The 21,633-nt window shown below is 39.1% G+C and overlaps 2 protein-coding genes across 4 annotated transcripts in view; one reads left to right on the top strand and one right to left on the bottom strand.

The window, feature by feature from the left end:
• Cept1 (choline/ethanolamine phosphotransferase 1) overlaps positions 1 to 10,721 on the bottom strand; it is a 39,497-nt gene extending 28,776 nt beyond the window's left edge. For both annotated transcript variants that reach the window (XM_005388937.2, XM_005388936.2), the window contains exons 1-2: positions 10,637 to 10,721; positions 3,197 to 3,606 (exon numbers count right to left, since the gene is read on the bottom strand). In XM_005388937.2, the coding sequence (XP_005388994.1) occupies positions 3,197 to 3,535 (339 nt within the window). In that variant the 5' untranslated portion in view covers positions 3,536 to 3,606; positions 10,637 to 10,721. The remainder of the gene's footprint in view (positions 1 to 3,196; positions 3,607 to 10,636) is intronic.
• A 70-nt stretch (positions 10,722 to 10,791) lies between these two features.
• The window catches only part of Dram2 (DNA-damage regulated autophagy modulator 2), a 39,907-nt gene continuing 29,065 nt past the window's right edge, over positions 10,792 to 21,633 (top strand). Inside the window, exons 1-2 of one of the 2 annotated variants that reach the window (XM_005388938.2) lie at positions 10,792 to 10,874; positions 18,345 to 18,486. In XM_005388938.2, coding sequence (XP_005388995.1) covers positions 18,359 to 18,486 — 128 coding nt within the window. In that variant the 5' untranslated portion in view covers positions 10,792 to 10,874; positions 18,345 to 18,358. Of the gene's footprint in view, positions 10,880 to 18,344; positions 18,487 to 21,633 lie in introns of both variants that reach the window. The other variant, XM_005388939.2, reaches the window with a different exon arrangement.

Below are 21,633 nucleotides of genomic sequence, written 5' to 3'. Positions count from 1 at the left end.
TTATGAAAGACAGAAATCAATCAGGCACAGTGCCACACACTGGTAATCCCAGCACTCTGGGAACTGAGGCAGGAGGATTCCATATACAAGCCTAGCCCAGACAAGATTTTTTTGTTTTGTTTCGTTGAGACAGGGTCTAGTTATGTAACTCAGGCTGGCCTTGAACTCCAGCAATCCTCCTGCCTCAGCTTCCCCAGTGTTGGGATTACAGGCATACACCACCTTGCCCGGCCCAGCCCAGATAACTTAGTGAGACCCTGTTTGACAATAAAAAATAAAAAAGTTTGGGAACGTAGGTCAGTACAAAGGTCCTGGGTTTAGTCCCTAATACCATACACAGAAAAGAGACAGAGAAAGAGCAAGAAAGACTGGGAGAGAGTGAGCAAGAGAGAAAGAGAAAGACAGAGTGAGACTGAGATCGCCTTGGGATGCTGTGGCACGGGATTGCAAGTTCCAGCCCAGTTTGGATAACTTAGCAACCTGTCTTGAAGAAAAATAAAGCTGGAAATAGGGCTAAATATAAAGACCCACTCTACATTTCTACCTTAGGAATTTTAAAATAAGGACTAACTCATTTTCCTTTTTATCTACTAGGAAGTATACTTTCTGCAACAAAAAAATAAACCCAACTGAAATCAGTAAAATAGTGTACTAGTTAGCTTTTCACTGCTGCAACAAAATATCTGACATAAACCATTTAAAGGAGCAAGGTTTTATTTTAGTTCACAGTTTCAAAGGTTCGGTCCATAGTCAGCTGCCTGGAGCCAGTAAAATCCAAGGTCACATCCCCATGATCTACTTCCTCCAATGAGGCTCCACCTCCTAACAGGTCAACAGCTACAAACTTATCGCTAGGGTGTAAGACACTGCATCTCTTAATTCAGTCAAATTGACAATTACTGGCACAAACAGTAATTGTGTCTTTTTTAATGTATGTAATTGTTTTTTAATGTATGTAATTGTTTTTTCTTTTCTGTCAGAAAGAGTGCTATCTGCAAATCTGATCCATTAAAAAAATCAGGAACTAAAAAAATACATCGAAAGTTCTTAATACGTAGATATGAACAATGATCTCTTACTGGTGAAAGGCTCATAAGAATTACAGCTATAATGAATGGAAATTTTTCTGGATGATAAATGTGACTCCAAAATGCTTGCTAGCAAAAATATAAAAAATTTAAAGATTTAGATAAATTTATAACTCCATATATTATATATTAGAGAAAATCAGGCATGGGAGAAGTTGCAGGAAGAAAAGGTTTATATTTAATCTTTTTTGACCAAAGCAGTAATAACCACCTCATTAAATGCGAGGTACCCTGACTGTAAGATCTTATTTAATACTCATTATTCCACAAAATAAGATTTAGAATGATAAAGTATGACTAGGAAAATTTACATACCTTACTGACGATCAGAGATAATAAGGACCTATCATGGAAGATAGCCATGACCTATTTAATGCCTTCTGATTCGAGCCTAACAAATATTTCTAGCATGCAGCAATAAATGCATCCAGGCATACCCTTTCTTTGTAGAACACTGCTTTTCCTTGCAGAGCAATAAACAGTGGCTTAGTTATAGTCTACCTTGATTCCTCATAGTAGCAATTTGGAAAATTTCCCTGTGTTCAGAGTATTTTCCATTCTGAAAGTTTCCCAAGTTTTAACCAATTCTGGGGTTACAGCAATAATTCCAAATCACTTAAAAACAGTGGCCAAGTAAAATAATGAAAGGGAACATGATACCTGGTATTCAATAAATGACTGTTCATGGCTGAACTACTTTTGAACCTACTGTCACCCCCTGAACCCCATCCTCGATTTACCTTAGGACTATTGGAGGGCTTTCATTGAAATCAACCCATTTCCCTCCTCTCACATATCCATACCTATAATGACATGTGAGAAGTGAATCAAACTCTTGTTCAGGGCTCAGGTAAGCTCCATGTGAAGCAACTCAAAGGACATTCGATAAAGAATCCCAGGGCATGCTTAAGCAATTGCAATGGTTTTTGTTTTTAAAGGTCCTGATTGAGGTACAACAGGACACTGAAGAAAATAAGGGAAAACCAGAAATATATTCATACAATCTATACAAATAATATTTGTACAGTAAAAAAGGAATTAAAACAAAGACAGTCAAGGTGGTGGAAATAACTACCTGGAAGGTAAAAACCACATTTTATAGGTAACTGTGAACTTTAATAGCCATTCACTTTAAGAGATATAGCAAGAAACTCACGAACTGATGAAATAGCAAGGAATCAGGTGGTGGCCATTTTATCTCCAAGGACAAAGTCACACAAAAAGATTGCTTTAAAAAATTACTTCAGCTTAAACCGAGATAAGGAATGTTGTGGCCATTATGATCTCAGATAGTGCAGAGTCATGACATGTTTAGTTGAAGATTACCCTCTATCTTCCTGGGTAACCTGAGACTGATTATTCTGATTAATACAGGCAAAACAAATATTTCTGACTCTCTTCCACCTACCTTCTTTAGTTTACTATTTGGCAAGGAAATCTTAAAACCAAAGAAATAAACATTAATTCACCAATTCTGATCAAGAGTACTAGTTTTGGTTTCAAGTAATGGGTATGCATAATAACAGAGGGTAAAAATAGAAAAGAGGTGTGAATCTGAGAAGGTCTACGTAGAATCTTGGTAATACTATGCTTCCTTTCTTAATGGCAGTCAGAAGAGGACATAGGACAGAAAATATATCATTCTCACCTTTCCTTTGCCCTATTTGAATAATAGTGATATACACGAAGTCTTTCAGCCATATATTTATAGAAGAAAAGAGATATTCAAAAATTCTCACTGGAATGAAGGAAAAAATACTTTTGATAACACTGGTGTATGGTTACACTACCTTAAATACCAGAGATGTTTCTCTCTGCTCATTTTAAATTTTACTAAGACTTTATTCAACCATCTAAAAAAGGAGGGGGGGATTCTTTTGTACAGTGTTGGGACTTTATATGTTAATTCCTGCTAGTATTAATTTACCTACTAGGATCACCATATACCCTCTATGGCTGGTGGTATTTGCATAAAGTTGGCTGTATTTATGATTTTATTACAGTGTGTATATTGTCTTACCTTTAATTAAAATGACCCCGAGATCTCAACTGTGATGTTTCTGGTAGAAAATAATGCTGTTATCTATTGTTTAAGAAGTTCCTCTTACCTGCTCTGTAGCTGTAGGGCAGTAGAAGACTAATAAAACAGTTGTACAGATGTTTATCAATAGTCCAATGATGGTGATGAGATTTGGGGCAATCCAGGAGGGAACTCTTCCAACTAACCATTCCCAATACCCCTGCATTAAGGGCTCAAGCAGGGACCGTCCAGCACTCTGGTATCTATGTTCTTCTAGCCGCTTTAGCTGGTGTCTTGACAATGGTGGTGTAGGTAACTGAAACAATTTATTAAATACACACCCCGTAGTACTCATATGCCCGAAGCCCATGGGGGACTCCGGGTGAGAATCTCCACATCGTTTCCTTGTTGACCGATGCCCACTCATGGATCTTGGTTTTCTTTAATGTGGAAAGAGCAATTTATCTTGTTTTGTAGCCTTTTGTGGCTAATGTTTATCTGGGGGGAAAAAAGACATTTGTTAGCTATTACTCAGTATCAGTAAATTTAAAAAAATTCAACCTGCTAATAGAGTAATATTAAACAGGAATTAAAACTAGGGGCCTAATTTTGGGTCTGGTTCTTGTTAAAGGTACATAACCTCACCTAGAAGTGAAAATTAAGGGACTTTAATAGTCATGCTTCCTGTTACCTTAGTTTGTCTGACCTTTAGATTCATACATCTTTCCATCTCACAATACTTCCAGTTATAGATAGATAGACAGACAGGAAAATTGATGTTCCAAGGTAACAGTTTAGTATTAATATCAGAGGAATGACTTAGTTGAAATGAGTCTTAACCTAGATTTTTATTTAATGAAAATCCCCAACATTTATGGAGCATTTTCATTATAGTACTCAAAACTAAGTACTTTCTATATGTGAACTAACTTATTCCTCACAACAACCCTAGAAGGTAGGCACTATTAATTACCTTCATTTTTTTTTTTACAGAAAAAGAAACTAAGGCACAGTGAGGCTAATTTACCTGTCCAAATCATACACCTTATAAATGGTATTAAAACAAACCTAGGGTTTCTGTTTAAGCTGAGCTGAAAAATGAAACCTATTGGTGAAAGTGGATATAAACGGTATTCTAGTTGGGAGTAACATTAGCAAAAAAAGTAAAAGGTAGTATTTTTCAGCAGTGTGACCTGATGATGGGGGAAGTAATAAAAAAACAAACGTAAGTAGATTAAATGATTACCGTTAATAAAGGACTTGAGTTTAATTCTTGAAGTACTTTCACTTGATTTAGAAAAGATTAGATAACACACTTAACTATAACTAAGGAAATAACTATAAGAATATTTTAAAATTTGCACATGATCTCAATAGTTTTAAGTGGTGAGGGCCTAGAGTAGGGTGGTAAAAATGGAAATACAGAAAACAGTCAAGTCTATAGATAATTTCTTAGGAATTATTTTAGAAGGAGAAATCAGCAGAAAATAGGGATTAGACACAAGAAGCGAGGCAGCAGAAGAGAAAGGAGTCAAGCCTGTAACAGAGTATGCCAGGAAGCTGAGGACAGAGGACCACAAAGTCCAGCCCACAAAAATTTAAAAATAAATAAACAAACAAATAAATTTTTTTAAAATAAAGAGGGCTATGGATGTAGCTTTGTGTGAAGGCCCTGGGCTCAATCCCTAGTACTATTTAAAAATAACATCAGTAGCTAGAGATTAGTGGCCCTACTGTCAAAAGGAAAAGTTGGGAAGAAAATCCCTTTCTGTTCTTTGTTTTTTTGGAGCACCAGAGTGGAATTGGAAGCAAGCATAGGGAGATAAGATACACACTCAACTTTTAAAAGGAATGTTTCCTTTTTGTTTGGTTTGTTTTTTGGGAGTGCTGGGGATTGAATCCAGAGCCTCTCACATGCTACAGAAGCCCTCTACCACCAAGCTACGCTGTCAGATCAACAATACCTCTTTCTCACCTTCCTTCTTTCTCTGTCTCTCGCTTTTTTCTTTTTTTTGGATACAGTGTCTCCATATGTTCCCCAGACTAGTCTCCTACTCTGGGACTTAAGCAATCCTCCTGCCTCAGCTTCTGAAGTAATTAGGTGTATAGTCATGAACTATTGCACCCAGTGATGCATAAACTTTTAAGTAGAAATGTTTAAAAGATTGGAGTTTAAGAGATGAAAATTTCAAGCCACCATTTAGAAGCCACAGCAGAAAGACTAGAAAGCAGAAAATTTCAAAGATAGGGGTTTGCAGGAAACTCACTATGCATAGAAGGAACAGAAACCCAGAGAGAAGGTAGGGGAGGAGGGGGGAAGGAGAAAGAGAAAGACAGACAGATACACAGACAGAAATAACAACAAAAGAATAATCTTAATTGAACTAAAAAAAAAAAAAAAAAAGGAGTGTGGCACTGAATCAAGAAAGATACACTTGGATCTTCTGGCTGAAAACGATCCAGAAAGCAGTATGAATTCCAGAAACTGCACTATGGGAGTATAGAACGTGATGGTGTATGCGACATCTCAACACTCGATCTAGTATCATGTCCAACTGTCACTCCTCCTTTGTGTGTGTGTATGTGTGCGCATCTGGTTTATTTTGCTTTGGTAAGAGTGGTGGAAAAGAAAAAGCCCACACAGTGGCTGGGGAAGGGGTGTGTGTGCGTGTATGTGTGTGTAGGGGGGGCAGAGGAACACTCAAACAAGGCTAGGCTAGACATGTGGATATAATATTGGTGCCCGTATATAGGCCAGTACTTCCTCCTTATATCCTCCTTCCTCCTTATAAATACCCACTTCCAAAATTTTAATTTATTAATGACTTAAGGTGGTATCAAAGACCTCTATCAATCATGTACTTCAACAATTAGCTCAGAAAATAGTCACTGTAGTCAAGCTAACTTCGTCAAGTAATTTTTAAAATCTCAAAAGAATCAATGCCACAATTTAACTAACTATGGGTCTCCAAAATAAAAATACTTAATATTTCAAACCAAAAATGCAAATCAAAGCTAAATTCTTAGTATTTCAAAGAATTCTTCCTCACAACTGCATCACAGGCCTATTCATTAAAACTGTTTCAGCAAATACTTATATAATGTTAAACGATTTGTGATGAGATCACTTGAAATCAAATAGCACTGATAATGACCAAAACACTTAGATTTACAGTATACAATTTTTTTACAATCAAATTGAATGATGCATTTTCATATTAGGTAAGCTATAATCAGCTCTTATGCAACTGCACTTGGAAGAAGAATAAAAAGTTAGTCGATTTGTAGTTTATTGTTGCCGTGTTCCATTCTCCTCCTATTAAAAAAAAGGTGATACCTCGAGCCTGCTTTTGGCATCGAACAGCTATAAGCAACTGATCCTTACGGTTTTAAATGTGAACATTTGGCAGGACTAGTTGACACACTGATCCTTTCATTCTGAGCCACCCCCCTCCCCGACCTAGATATTTTTAACCTTTTATTTTTTCCTTTAGAAAAATCTATATTTTGACAAACCTTTCTAGATTTAGCCATTATGTAATTAATACATGAAAAGAGACAATGAGTTTTTGATGATTTTCCTTGCTAACATTTCAACTTGACAACATTGTGTCTATGAAGCTATCAGCAACAACACTGTAAATATACTCAGATACAGGTAGCCTCTAACGTACAAATGCTCAGGCTACTTTGCTTTGGACACATACAAATAGCCAGAGAGGTTGCTGACACTTCCATAGGCCAATTTCCATTTCTTTCTTTCTCTCTCTCCGTTTCTGCCTCTCTCCCTCTCTGCTTCACCCTCCTTCCCTCCCTCCTCCTGCCCGCTCTTTCTTTCTTTCTTCCTTCCTTCCTTCCTTCCTTCCTTCCTTCCTTCCTTCCTTCCTTCCTTCCTTCCTCCCTCCCTCCCTCCCTCCCTCTTTCTTTCTTTCTTTCTTTCTTTCTTTCTTTCTTTCTCTCTCTCTCTCTTTCTTTCTTTCTTTCTTTCTTTCTTTCTTTCTCTCTTTCTCTCTTTCTCTCTTTCTCTCTTTCTTTCTCTCTTTCTCTCTTTCTTTTGGTCTTTTTTGAGACAGGGTTTCTCTGGGCAGTTCAGGCTGGCTTTGAACTCACTTTGTAGCCCAGGTTGGCCTGGAACTTGCAATGATCCTCCTACCTCAGCCTCCTGAGTGCTAGGATTACAGGTGTGCACCACCCTGCCTGGCTCATTTTTTTCTATTGCAGTAAAAATCATCTCAGAAAATCATCTCAGAAAAGGTAAGTTCTTAAATTTTAGAAAATGCAAAGTAAGTACAACATGGGAGCCGGTGGCTACAACAGGAAGATCAGGGCTATTGTACATGGTGAAAGGAACAAACGACAAGGGAATGGAAATAAGGAAAGGAAATATAACTATTACAAAAATTATTTAAGCACTTGAGAATTTTATATGGAGTCAGGCCTGTGTCAAAAAGCCTGAGCAGAAAGTATCTTTTCTTATCACAGTACAAAGAACTATAAAAAGAAAAAAGTAAAGAATTAAAATTATTGTTGGCTAGCCTCAAAACTTACCTACCAGCCAAGTTTTTAAGAAAAAATGGATTCCAAGTTCAATACGCATTCAGGCAATAGCTGGATGCAATGAACAAGACAGGCATAGCTTCAGCTCCCATGTCCAGTGGGAAAATAACTAAAAACTGGTAAACAAGCAGTAACATTACACAGTGATCTGATGGGCACTAAGAAGAAAACAGAGCGTTGAGCCAGAAAATAGCTTGCAGTACACACTTTAAACAGTTGTTGACGTCTCTGAAGAATTAGCTTTTATACCAAACTTAGGGAAAGAAGAAACCAGACTTCTTAAGAGCAAGAGAAAGAATAGTCCATGAGGCAGGAAAAAACTTGTCTTGTTCTCATATATCTGAGAAATCACAAGGGCTGGAAAAGCAGGATAACATGAAATCTGAAGAGTCAGAGGAATGTAGAGCTTACAGACTGTGGCAAAGACGAGATTTTATTCTCATAGAATGAAAAATTTCATTAAAAAATTTAATGTTTAATTCTGATATAACCACCAATGAGTTTATAATAAAACCTACAATTTTGGACTACAGTTTAATTGATAACAGGATATATTTTTGTATATCACATAAGCAAATATTTTAAACTGTAAAAAAAATTCCATCACCTGTAATTTAGTTTATGATAATACTGATCGAAATCTTCTAGTGACTGCAACCATTCCATTTGCAAATAACCTGGCTCTAGTGCTCTGCTCCCTTTGCAGCACTCATCACGCTGAATGTTTTCTGCCTGTTGACCTGGTTTGTTTTGTTCTTTTCACATACTGCTCAGTAAGCTCCACGAATGCAAGGGCCATGCCTCTTTTGTTAACATTCTTTTCCCACAATCCCATACTGTACCTAGCACTAAGTAGGTAATCAAATATGATTCATTTAATGTTAAACGAGCACTCTTAGTTGTTCTAGACCCTATAGAAATTTCAAGAAAAACAAACACACCATTCTATAACCCAAGAAGCTTAAAGGGTTGGGGGTAATCTTATATACAGCTATATACCATGCTGTCCATAAACTGCTTTGAGAATCCAAAGAAGACATATGGTCTGACAAGGCATTTTCTTTGTGCCGGCATGGATGATTATATGAAAAGACCAACAAAAGTACAAAAAATATAATCACATAACTAATGAATACATTTACTAAAATTACAATTTATAGGTCTCAAAAAATCCATCATGCAGACCATTTGTCTTTATGGCAGCTGAAGGTAATGGCATCCTGCCTACTTCATTCCTGTTGTGGACTTCAGCACAGTGAACATCTAACACATATCACATTTAAATAAACATAAAACAAAACCCAAAAAACTCTAGTTGCTGAGCAGAGCATAAGGTAAACTTACACAACATCCAACCTGTTGTGTAAAATTCCAGAATTTCCACTCCTCCACCCCATGTCTAAGGGTGCCAAGTTTTGATCTGCACTGATTCAGCACTATGTTTACAATCCTTTCACTGGGAACTGGGTAGTACAGAGGTCTTCCCCTTCACGGTACTAACAAGGGAAAATGCTAATGGTCAACACAATCAGGAAAGGGAGTAAATAAAGAACAAGAGAAAAAAGGAAGAAAAAAAGAAAGAAAATAAAAATAGTAGGATCACAGGATTAAGTTCAATATTATTTTACAAATGATCCATAAAGTAAGTTAACAAAAACAAAAGCCTTTTCAACGGACTTGGAATAAAAAATGGTACTGTGCAATGCAACCTGGATCCGTGTTTTGCTGAAGTGAAACTGTCCTTTTTTAAAAAAGGAAATAATTTTCTCCTGGGGGCAGAAAAAAAAAAAAAAAAAAAGCAAAAGTCTAGCATTTTAGAGGTTATTTTCTATTGAGAATCGCACAGCATGATCCTTAAAAAGAACACAATGGTAGCTTCTGCCAGCTTTATCTAACTTATTTATCTAACTTAGATTATCTAACTTAGTTCTTGGAGTAATGAAGTTGTACAAGGACTTTTAACTAGTTTTTCATAGCACAGAATGAATATGCAGCTTTTATAACTAATTCTTCGGATTTTATGCGAACGTCAAAGATTCTAAATTGGTAATATTTTAAATGCACTTTTCACAATATTGTGCTTTGAGTCAGTCAATCCAATACACACGTATTTGGTCACATTCCTACCAGTTCCTGAGTAGGAACTGAGTATTTTGAACAGATACAAATGGAACATTAATACTCATTGAAAAGCAACTACTACTTTGCTTACTGTCATAATATAGATTCAGTGATCAACTACAAGACTTTAGGCAAAAATCATGTATTTAATCCTAATGATGTAAAACGACAAAACTGCCAAGCACCAAACTGGAAAAAACAAACACGGCTAAATGTAAAGATCGCATTCGTTCCAACGTTCCCGGGAACACCGGCAAATACCAGCAACCCTCTTGTCTGTTCTCCTTCCGAGAATACTGGTGAAATAAACCTCGCTGGGAATCTCAGAGCTTGTCAATACAGTCTGAAATTTCTAGAAAAGTTGCTGACCAAGAAGTGAGGCCCAGCCACAAAACACCACCAGCGTATTCCAAAAGTAAGTCAAAGCCGGCGCAGGATGCTAGCCGGTTTGTGGACTGAGGTGCACCGGGGCAGGAGGGTGTGGACGTGACAGGCAAGGTCGGCTCCAAGCAGGCAGCGCCCTGGCCCCGGAACCCGCTCCGCACCGGCTAGCGGCGGCCCTCGCTCCCCGGACTCCGCTCCCACACTGCTCCCCGGCTCCCGCGCCAGGCTCCGCCACCTCCGTCTCCAGAGCCCCGGAGGGACAGTCACTCGCCCCTCGCCGTCCCCACAACCCCGCGCGCGAGGCCACCCTGCGCGAGGAGGAAGGACCGCGTCCGCCCCGGCTAGCCCAGCACAGCTACACCGTAACTCCCACCGCGGAGCTTCCAGCCCTCGCTCCAATCTCCTGGAGCAAAAGCCCCCACCAACACTCCTGTCTCTCAAAGCCGATCCCCGCCCGCAGCCTTACCCTGACCCCACCAAGTACGCTCCTAGAAATAACTCCGACTCTGGGGCACTCAGTGTCTCCGATCGGCGGCAGCACGTTCACGACACTTTCGCGATTGCCGTAAAGAGAGACAGGGTAGGAGGGAGCGGCGGCGCGCCCGGGGTTGGACGGGTCGCTCGGGAGCGCGCGCAGGCCCCGCCCTGTCTGCGAGCGGCGGGCAGGCTCCAGAGGACCGGGCTCTACTGCCGGGGTCAGCTGGGTAAGGTAGGCCGGAGGGTGGGGTGCGGGAACTGCACTGCCTCGCACCCTGCCACCCCCACCCCCCGCCCGCTCTCCCTTTAGAGCGGCGTGCCGGAGGGTGGGGAGCGGGAGCCGGGAGGTGTGCGCGTCCTAGCCGGGTCAACGCAGTCCACCCGGGTAGCCGGCGCGCGAGGCAGCCCGGACCCTCGCTGCCTGCGGGGTCCACCCTGCGGGGCGCCGGAGAGGGGCCGGCGGGCGTGGGATCCAAGGGGAGCGGTAGGTGCCCACCGATCGCCAAGCCTCAGGTCGCTGCCCCACCTGTCTCCTTGCCCGGTCCCCCGGTGTCGCCACTCCCGCCTCCCCTAAATGGTGCCCCGCAGCTGTCCTTCGCAGCAGACAAAGCGAAGCCAGGGTCTTTACTTCAGTGCCGCATCCTAGCGGAAAAATGCAGCCGTCTCAGTAATTCCTCGGCTTTTGCTTGAGGAGATGCCTACAACTTTGCCCGCAGTCCCCCCAAAACAATGTCTGAGTTTACGGCAGCACTTCTGGGCTTGTGCTGCGTGGTGGGAGCAGGGGTGGGGGGAGTTGCCTCGGTCCACGAACTTAGTTCTTTCTAGGATTCTGGTCGTGAACCGAATCAAATTCAGCGGTTAGGTCCAATGCTGACTTCATGGGGAAATTTGACTCTGTTCTCGACCAATTTGGTTTGCGACCGGAATCGTGGAGAGAATTGAGTTTGTGAACCGAGGTAACACTTTCAGGTCCTTGATGATCTATTCACACGGAACTCAAATTGTATGGCAGGGAGGGAGTGGTCCAAATACCGAAAGGAAATTGCTGTTCCTTTGTATTCCCACAGTCGTGCTTTACTGTAGCATGCATCGAAAAGACAGTTTTAATTTATAAATCTGTACCCAAATGCAACTCTAGAATTTGTGTTGCATTATCCGTTTCTCATTTCCAAGTAATTTATAAAAATAAAATTCACAGTCTTCTAGATTCTTTAGTATTTAACTATTAGAAAATGTGTTTGTCAGGAGGCCAGGTTAGAAGTTAGGAAAATAACTGTTGCGTATTATGTTTTGCTTTGGGCCTAGTGGTTCTTTGGACCCCTGTAAGCAGCTCAGGGCTTTTGTCTGTTTACTTGGAACTTTCAGAATTTGTTTTTTTATATCTTAGAAGCCACCACTAAAAGGAGACAGCAGAAGTTAATCTTATTACCAGTGGTTTTATAATTTTGTGAAAAAAGTTAACTGGATTTCTGATTCATGGATCTTCAAAGAAAGCACAGAAAATAAGAGGTGCAAGAACATTTTGTTAAACACTGTTAGTGCCATGTAAAGTTTATTCCTGAATTTTTAAAAGTATTTTAAAAGTTTGTTTTTGAGACAGGGTCTCGTTCTGTAATTTAGGCTGGCTTTGAATTCACAGTGTAGTCCAGGCTCGTCTTGAATTCACTGTGTAGCCCAGGCTGGTCTCCAATTGGTGGTAATCCTCTTGCCTTAGCCTTCTGGATGCCTGGATTACAAGTGTGTGCCACCATGCCTGGCAATGTAAAATGTTTTTTTAAACTATTAACCGTAAAAATTCTTTTTTTTTTTTGTTTTTTCTCCTGTACCAGGAACCGAACTCACGACCTTGCGCTTGCCAGGCAGGCGCTTTGCCGCTGAGCTAAATCCCCAGCCCCTACCGTAAAAATTCTAATTTTGCTAGTTAGGACTTACTCTATCAGGCCGTCAGCTTTGAAGTTACATGGGCAAGTAGTTAACTTTCTTATCAAGCCTGCATTTAAATTTCTCAATTGTCATTGGCAGACTGGCAAACTATTTCAGCTGTTAGTTTAAACAACAGTGTGGACAGCCTAAGGAGATATGGATACAAGGTGATTTATACCTAGAAAGCATATATAGAAGTTGTACCCCATATAGGTGGTTATGTATGAGTGTACAAAATTAATGTCAACTGTCATTATGTATAATTTACATATATATATGAATGGCTGAACCCACTCCTTGCTAATGTTTTAAATTTTGAGAAAGGATCTTGCTAAGTCCTTAAGTTGTTTAGGTTAAGTACAGTCATGATCTTTTTGCCTCAGTCTCCTGGAGTGCTGGGATTCATTATTATATTTTATGCTTGTTCTATTCCACTCCAAGGAACAATTCTTTAAGGATTTGGTTGTTTTACAGATTAGAATACTGTAACTCAGAAGTTAAGTAACTTGCTTGAAATCATGCAGTTGGAAAGTAGTAATAGTAGGACTTGTTTTCTGTTAGGTAAATCTTATCTCACAGCTGTGTTCTTTACGTTGCATCAACACTAGGTATGTTTTATTTTCCTTAATACTAAGGTATCATTCTTCCCTAATTTATACCCCTCTTCTGTAGGGAGAAACTTTTTTTTTCTTTTATTCTTTTTGAAGTCAGGGAAAGATGTCTGGTATAATAAAGCACAAGAAGATTAGTATCCTAAAATTAAAACATTATTTAATTCCAGATGTTAATACCATCATTATAAAAAATTCAGGTATCAATTCTTTAAAGAAAAATAGTCCGGTGATAATTCTGTAGCTTCATGTTCTCTGTCCGTGAACACTGTTGATGTGTTTAAATTGTACTATTTAAGATCATGTGGACTTAAATAACTCTTGCCTTTGTCCATGGATTTTAGAATTTATAAATGGTGCTGGTCTGAACAGTTTTGAAGACCGAAATTTTGTGAACTTGTAAAACAGGTCATTTATCTTTCAAATTCTAAAAAGAGGAACAAATATTTGTTGACTACCTATGGTAGTGACATTATCTCATTTAGTCCTTCAGTTACTATCGATTATGCATCAACAGTGTGTCAGGTTCTAGAAATAGAATTGCCATCAGTTAGTGAAGTATATTAGGGCTTTGAGAGAACTTAGGGTTACTCTGAAGTCTTAGAATCTGGGTAACTTGGAAAAATGGCAGTGCTACTTATTGAAAGAGAAAATTTAAGAACAGTTTTAAGAATTAGATTTTTTTTCATTTCAATAAATATTGTGTGATTACTTTGGGCAAAGTCATCTACTATTCTTAGGTGGACAAATAGTCCCTTTATAAGAATTTTATTCACTTAATACGTCTCTCAGATTTCTGTACCATAGAAGAAAGAGCTGGAGTAGATGTACAAGTCAAGAGTTCTCAGAATAAGGGGTGTTTGCTTCCAGATAGAAAGGAATTAGATGAGGTTGTGTGGAAGACAGCATTTGAGCTCTGTTTTGAAGAATAGAAAGAATTTATACATGTAAAAATAATAAAATGTTAGGAGGCTGTACTTTTATTAGTGGGATAAACGAAAAAAATATTTTTTATTTGTGGTACTAAGGATTGTACCACTTTTATTAGTGGGATAAACAAAAAAAATTTTTTTATTTGTGGTTCTAAGGATTGAATCCAGGGCCTTTGCATTTTACATCCCAGCCTCCATTCCCTTTAATTTTAATTTTTAAAAACATTTTTTTGACACAGGTTCTTGCTAAGTCACTAAGTTGCCCAGACTAGGCTTGAATTTGGTAATCCTTTTCAACCTCTCTGAGTGCTTGGATTATAGTCCTACACTACCTGGGCCAGTAGAAAAAATGTTTTGAAAATCCTTTACCAAAGCACCTAAAGCCTAAGTAAATGAAGTTACCCTTTAAACTGCATAGCAACTCTTGTTGGAAAGAAAGGGAAATTTTAAGGGCTGAAAAGTCAAAAAGGGAACTGAGTCCAGAGTGGTATACCAGTACAGTAGCAAATCTCCACTGGGGACATTTGGCTCATAGCAAAACACAGCATAATGACCGACAAGTGATGCAAAGGCTCCCCCTGTTACCTATTAGGGGAGAGAAATAGAATTCACAACCCAGTGACTTCCAGGTACACAACCCAGCAGGCTCCATTCACGTGGTAGCTTGCATAACATGTGCCTGTGTTTCAATGGGAGACATTTTCATGGAATATAGTATTAGTATTTCCATGTCAAATTGTATAACTCTTGGCCTTAGAGAACCTCCTCTCCCCAAATTCAGCTAGGCTCTCAAAAGTCAACACACTCAGTGAAAGGCTGAGAAGATCTTATAATTCCCTACTGGAAAAAAGGAGGTCACAAAGGAATTTACATTTTCACCAGAGGCTTGGGTGCATGAATAAAGATACCCTCTGAGATCTTGAAACTATGGAGTCTGCCATCACTCAGCTTCAAGGTTAAAGTTTACATCATGGTCTAAAAAGTGGAAGCCACAAAATTAAAACAGTTGGCCCGGCCTAGTAATGTGCCCAGATGGCTTGACAAAAGTAAGTATAGATCCTCTGGGAAATAATTCACCCTTAATTTAAGCCTTTTAGAATACTCCGGATTAAGATCGTCCACATAACAGCTCACAGTTGAAAACCGTAAAACACATGGCAAGGGTTGGCTGACCAGCAAATACTGGAACTGGGTTCCTAATTGGAAACAGAAGTGATTCAACATTTGTACAAATTGAGAATTGTTGTCCCAGAAACCCATGCTAGGGAAGGCACCTATAGGATCTTGGGAAGGAATTGGCATTATTAATTTACTACTTAAAAGAAAAGAAATGTTGTTAGACTGTTAAGGACTGACAAGAAACAAGTATAAAAAAGAGGACATTATAATAACTTAGGCAAAAAATTTTTGAAAGAAAGTCTATAATAGTGTCTTTAGGGATAATGAAAGAAGCTTACTTAGCAAGATGTAAATATATCTATTTAGCAATAAGTCAGATGATCAGAGTAAATGGGAAGTGCAAATTTAAAAAATGGCTGAGATTTCATTCTTTGGAAAGTTAGTCAGAGATAAGGAAGATGAGCACAGTGGAGGATTGTGGTGAACTGTAGTAACTAGCATCTTTATGAAGTTCTTGGGAAATACTAAATTCTTTTAGGTCATCACGCTATGAGAAGATGCTCCTCCACATTTTTCTCATATACACACAAGAGCAATTTCTTGTAATTTAAGAGTATTTCTATGTTTTTAAAAATTAAATTTTAAAAAGAGGCACAAAGATGTAGTTTTTCTAGTATGCATTATTATCTCTTACGTAACATTCGCAGTCTGGAATTTAAGGGAGAAATGATGTGTGGCATATATGTATTTAGGTGCTTTTTTTTCCTCCCTCATGTAGGAGCTGGAAATGCAGTGGTGAATGAAACAGTTGTTTCCTGCTATAAGACTAGGGAGAAAGATAAAAACCAAACAAGCTAGTGGCCAGTAAGTGTGATGAGTGTTTTGGTTGGAGGGATACAGGGTGCTGCTGGAAAAAACAAGGACACTCAGCTGGAACCAGAAAGAGTAGGGATTTTTAAAAAAAAATGTATAGAAATTAACTGGGTAGGTAGTGAGGATGGGTTGATGGCATTTAACGTAGTCATCCAGACAGGCAACTGTGTATGAGGGTCTGACGGTGTGCAAGAGAGAGTGACACATTTCAAAATGTGTAGGACGTTTGTTATGGCAGTGCAGCATGTGATTCTGCAAACTCAAGAATCAAATTGTTTCAGTTGGAGTTTCGTCTCTTCCGTGATCCAACCCTGTGGCCTTGGGTCGTTCTCTTATCCTCTGTAGTACTATTAAAAAGAGTAAATGAGATCATATATTTGTGCTTTGTGATGGTGAACAAGATGAGTGTTAGAACTAGGAATTGGGACTAAAGAGTAGCTGGAGGTGAGTATAGAAAGATTATAGAGATCAGATGATGCAAGAACCTGACAGACCATGTTAAGGAAAGAGAGTTTGGAATAGCTTAAGAGAACTATTGAAGGATCCTTTGTAGGAGAGTAGTGGTCAGATTGGCAATTTAGAATTAGAAAGGTTGCTCAGGTTTTAGGGTGGAATCTAGACTAGTTGAGGTCAATACTGGAAGAGCACTGAGTTCAGGAAAAACCAAAAACACTTAGGAAATACTGTTTTTTTCTTATATTACTCAGTAATTAACACCAAGAAGTGTGGAGATTTCACCCAACTACTGCTAATCAGTTCTGCAGTGTATATGAGCTGAATGTCCTCTGATTTGATTTAGTTCTCACAACTTCTGCCTATGGATAGTATCAGATACCAAAGATTGAGGGCTCAACCCTGAAAGATTTCCCCCTACTTTAGATACCGTTCACAAGCCCCAAGTTGCTTCTGATGATCAGCTGTCCAGGGGGATCCACATGATCCCCTTCATTAATTATCTAGAGTGGCAGGAAGATCAGTTAATTTTCTAGTGCCTCACAGAACTCATGTGTTTATTTATTATAAAGCATATCACAGAGGATGTAGGTAAAGATGTCCATAAGGTAGGCGAGGAGTGAGCATTCACCACCATCTGTCTTCGTTGCCCATATTCTAAACCATCTGGGCGCACCACCTTCCAGGATCTTCCTGTGCTTCAGCTATCTGAAAGCTCTCCAAAACCAGTTTTTTGACTTTTTATGGACATTTCACTACATAGGCATGATTGATTAAAATATTTGCCATAACTTTAGCATGTATAGCCCCTTTCCCTCCTGGGAGATTCAGTGGGTGGGACTGAAAGTCCTAATCCTCTTAATCATGCCTGGATCTTTACTGTGGTCAGCACCCATCCTGAAGTTACCTAGAGAGTGTCAATCACTAGTCATCTCATTAGCATAGAAAAGAGGGTTCTAAGGGTTTTAGCAACTTTTTGCCTAGAAACAGATGAAGACCAAATACAGGTGGCCCTCTATATCCCTAAGTTTTGCATTTGCTGATTCAACTAAGTAACAGCAAGTTGATTATTGTTACCGTCCTATTAGCCTGATTTGAAACTATTTTATTTCTATTTTTATTCTTTTCATTAAAATAAAAGAAAATATTAGAAAAAAATTTCATTTGTACTAAACATGTATAGACTTCTTTCTTTTCATTATTCCCTAAATAGTACAGTATCACAACTATTTACATTGTATTTATATTGTGGCAGTTATTATAAGTAATCTAGAGATGAATTAAAATATGTGGGAATATATGTGTAGGTTATATACCAGTACCATGACACTTTATAAAGGGGACTTAAGCATTTGCATATTTTGGTGTCTGAAAGCAATCCCCCTGAAGATATGAAAATACAACTGTATATTTAATAGCCTCACAAGGACAATCTAGGAAGTTATAATAATAATGTAGACCATATGATAGTGATGGTTTAGAGTATGAGCACTGAAGATAAAGAGAAGCAGAAGATTGGAAAGAAATTTAGGAGACTAATCAGTACTAGTTCTTGGTTATGAGTGGGATGATGGGACAGCAAGTCTGCTTCTGGCTGTGGCCAGTTGGTGTATCTTTGTTCCATTTACTAAAAAAGCAAAGAAGAATGGTTGTTGGAATGTTACGAGAATGCTTTCAGAAGGGGAGCCCCTCAAGGTGATAAATACCAGGTCATGGGAGTAGATGGCTAATGCAGAATGGAGGAAAGTTATGAATTACTTTTTCTAATTTGTTTTTTCTTCTTCAGGAGACCTGCTTGAAATGTGGTTTCAGCAAGGCCTCAGTTTCCTTCCTATAGCTCTTGTAATTTGGACAGCTGCTGCTTTCACGTTTTCATACATTATTGCAGTAACACTCCACCATGTTGACCCTGCTTTGCCTTATATCAGGTCAGTGGTATGTATTCTTTGTGTAGGAAAAGCTTTGTGTCTTATTCATAGTTTACATTAAAGCTGATGTTTTATGTCCCCATTTAGAAATTAAGAGTATTACCCCGAAGTTACAAGAACAGAGGAACATAAAATGAAACTGGTGCTTAGCTCTTTCTGTGTGGTAGAAAAAATGTGGAGAGAGCAGGATGAGATACAGTTAGTGCATTCATTAATGAATTGTCACATTTTAGTGCCTTGTCTTCCAAATAAATGTTCAGGGTGTCTTAGAACATATAATTGGAATTATTCTCCCCTTAAAATTAAAAATGCTGGGGGCTGGGGATATACCTCAGTGGCACAAGCGCCTGCCTGGCAAGGTCCTGGGTTCAATTCCTGGTACCAACAACAACAAACAAATCAATGCTACAAACAACAGTAGTGATAGAAAAAGATTGTAGCAATGACAAACATTTATTGATCTACTTACTATTTAGAAGGCAGTGTTCTAAGCATTCTTCATGTCTTAGATAATGGAATCTTTACAGCATTTGTATGAGGTAAGATGGGAACTGTTACCCTAATTTTGAGAGGAAAATGTCAGCTTTCTGTTAGTTGATATGATGATGATTTGACTCATGATTTGATAAGTTTTACTGCATGACCGGTTGACCCTGTTACTTTTGGCCTGTAACAGAGCAGTGAATCATGGAGGTAATGTATAGGAGAGCAGAGCTGGTGCAGGAGCAAGAGAGATTGAGAAGGGGACTCAGGGTTACATAATCCCTTTCAAGGAAATGCCTCTTGTCTTAGTTACTTCTCTTGTTGCTGGACAAAATACCCAAAACCTGTCCTACCTCACCTACCATCCTATAAATTTATTGAGAGAAAGAAAGCTTCTCCCTGAGAGGGATATAAGGAGGCCCGGAAAGTGGGTTGCCCCTCTGTTTCTCAAAGGTGTTTTATACAGCAAAGCCATGAGGTGAGGTGGGCTTAAGGTAGGATAGAACTATAATCAATAAGATTGCAAGTATAGTTGCTTAGGTAATACTGGTCCAATGGCAAAACATAGGATGGGTGTGAGGTGGGACAAAACTGGTCAACCAGTAAGTATACAACAAGGACAGTTGCTAGGGTAATATTAATTAAATGAGGATCAAATGGGGAAACAAGTCTCATGGCAAGCACACATGGGCAGCAAGGACTTTCCTGGGAGGGGCGGGTTAAGGAGGTTTGGTCCTCTACTCCAAGGTGATTGTTGCCTACTTACAGTATAAATCACTGCTGTTCTTCCCTGGGGAAAGTATATGGGTATGTAGTTCTTCTTTTTCTTGAAGCCTAGCCTTCAGTGAATATGCCTCCAGCCATAGTTGTCTTCTGCATTGACCTCTCAAGGGCCCAGCTCCGTCTGACTGCCCACAGTATTCTTACCTATCTTAGCTATCTATGATATTTCCTCCCTCTGATGAAGTACCCCACCTGTCATGAAGGGGCAAAGATCAAAGGCTGATCTGGCTTCCAGCTAAAGAGTGTGGTAGTTGTGATTGACAGAGATACTCCACAGATGCTCTATCTAAAGGCCCTTAATAGGCGCCAGGTGTTCTTGTCTTGGGTGGATGTACAGCTTTAAGTCCGGAGGAGAGAAAGCCACAGAAACAAGTATGCATGGACCAAATAATGAAGTCAACAGGATAATTATGAATATAGCCAACAATGTTTTCTACCAGGAGGAGACAGTAATAGTTTTCCATAAAGAGGCTAAGGAGAAGGCCCAGGGAATTTCAGAATCTGACGTGGCATTAACCTTTCGTCTGATATCTTGAACAGCTATTGAGATAGTAGCAGAAGAATCACAAATATACACACAACTTTCAGCTTTTATAATTGCACAAGTATCCTCTTGTGCTGCTGTTAGAATGTCTAATGCCATCCAATTTTGGAGGACGGCTTGCCTCATTAATTTTACTTCTTCATTCAGGAGAGAGAGACCAGCCTCAGTTTCATCTAAGACCTGCTGAGTATAGTTAGTTAAGGCCTTGATATGTTGCATGACATCCTCTAACACTAGGGAAGGGGTAAAGACAGAAGCCAAATGATCGTATCAGTGAAACACACTTCTAGCCCATTCATACCATAGGCGTGGGAAGTTTGCGGGTTTGTCAATACTTTTGGCACTTCTGCCTTGTAACCATGCAAATCCCAGTGTGCATTTTCCTATTCATCCAGGGAGCAGGTAGGGCCACAGATTGGTTCCACAGGACTGAGTGCCGCTGGGGGCTTCCTGTTTAATTTTGGGGGATTAAACCAGTTTGTTGCAAATCAGTTTTCAGGCTGTGAAGTTGCTGTGCATGCCTTGTTTGGGGGATTTCCATCCTTAGTATTTAGTAGAGTTAGGCAAATGAGAATAGGAATGATTTTTCTGTTCCCAACATAAGGGAGCCTTCCTACTAAGATGTCCTGTACTGGTGGTTAACCACAGATAATCATCCCATATCTGCAAATAGCCATCTTGGTATCTGTAGTTGTTGGCCCTCAAAATAGAACCCTTACTTTTATTTAATAGGAATTCTATGAGAGCCTTTAAAGAGGTTTCAGTGGCATTGTTAGAAAAAATTTACATCCAGGATTGTTAAAAGTGTAGTTTACAGGCCACTCAGCTACTGTGTAATGGTGGGCTAAACGATGAACCATTGAACTCTTATAACTCGTCAATATAGTCTTGTAGGTTATTCCAGTCATCTCCTTGGAGTGGGGATACCCACCAAGGAAGTCTGGAGGTCCTGGACCAAGGGAGCAAGCCATATATCCAGCAAGATGTTTGTTGTAATGACTGCATATTCTTGTGCCCGCTATTGAAAGGAATTGCATTATCCCTTACGTGGTAAAGTGATTAGTAAAAGTGCTAAGAATAACATTTTATTTTTTAAAAGTTTATTTTAAAAAATAAAAGGAAAACATATTAACAAACAGACATCCATTTATAAAATAGCATAAGAACAGTACAAACAAAACAGAGTTACAGACAAAGTTGTAGGAAATTAAGAATGGTTGCTTTAAAGTGATTAGTAAAAATACTAAGAATAACATTTTATTTTTTAAAAATTTATTTTAAAAAATAAAAGGAAAACATATTAACAAACAGACATCCATTTATAAAATAACATAAGA

The sequence above is a fragment of the Chinchilla lanigera genome, unplaced genomic scaffold (assembly GCF_000276665.1).
Source record: "Chinchilla lanigera isolate Chin_1 unplaced genomic scaffold, ChiLan1.0 scaffold00034, whole genome shotgun sequence".
NCBI lineage: Eukaryota > Metazoa > Chordata > Mammalia > Rodentia > Chinchillidae > Chinchilla > Chinchilla lanigera.
This window is presented reverse-complemented; position numbering and strand designations above follow the sequence as displayed.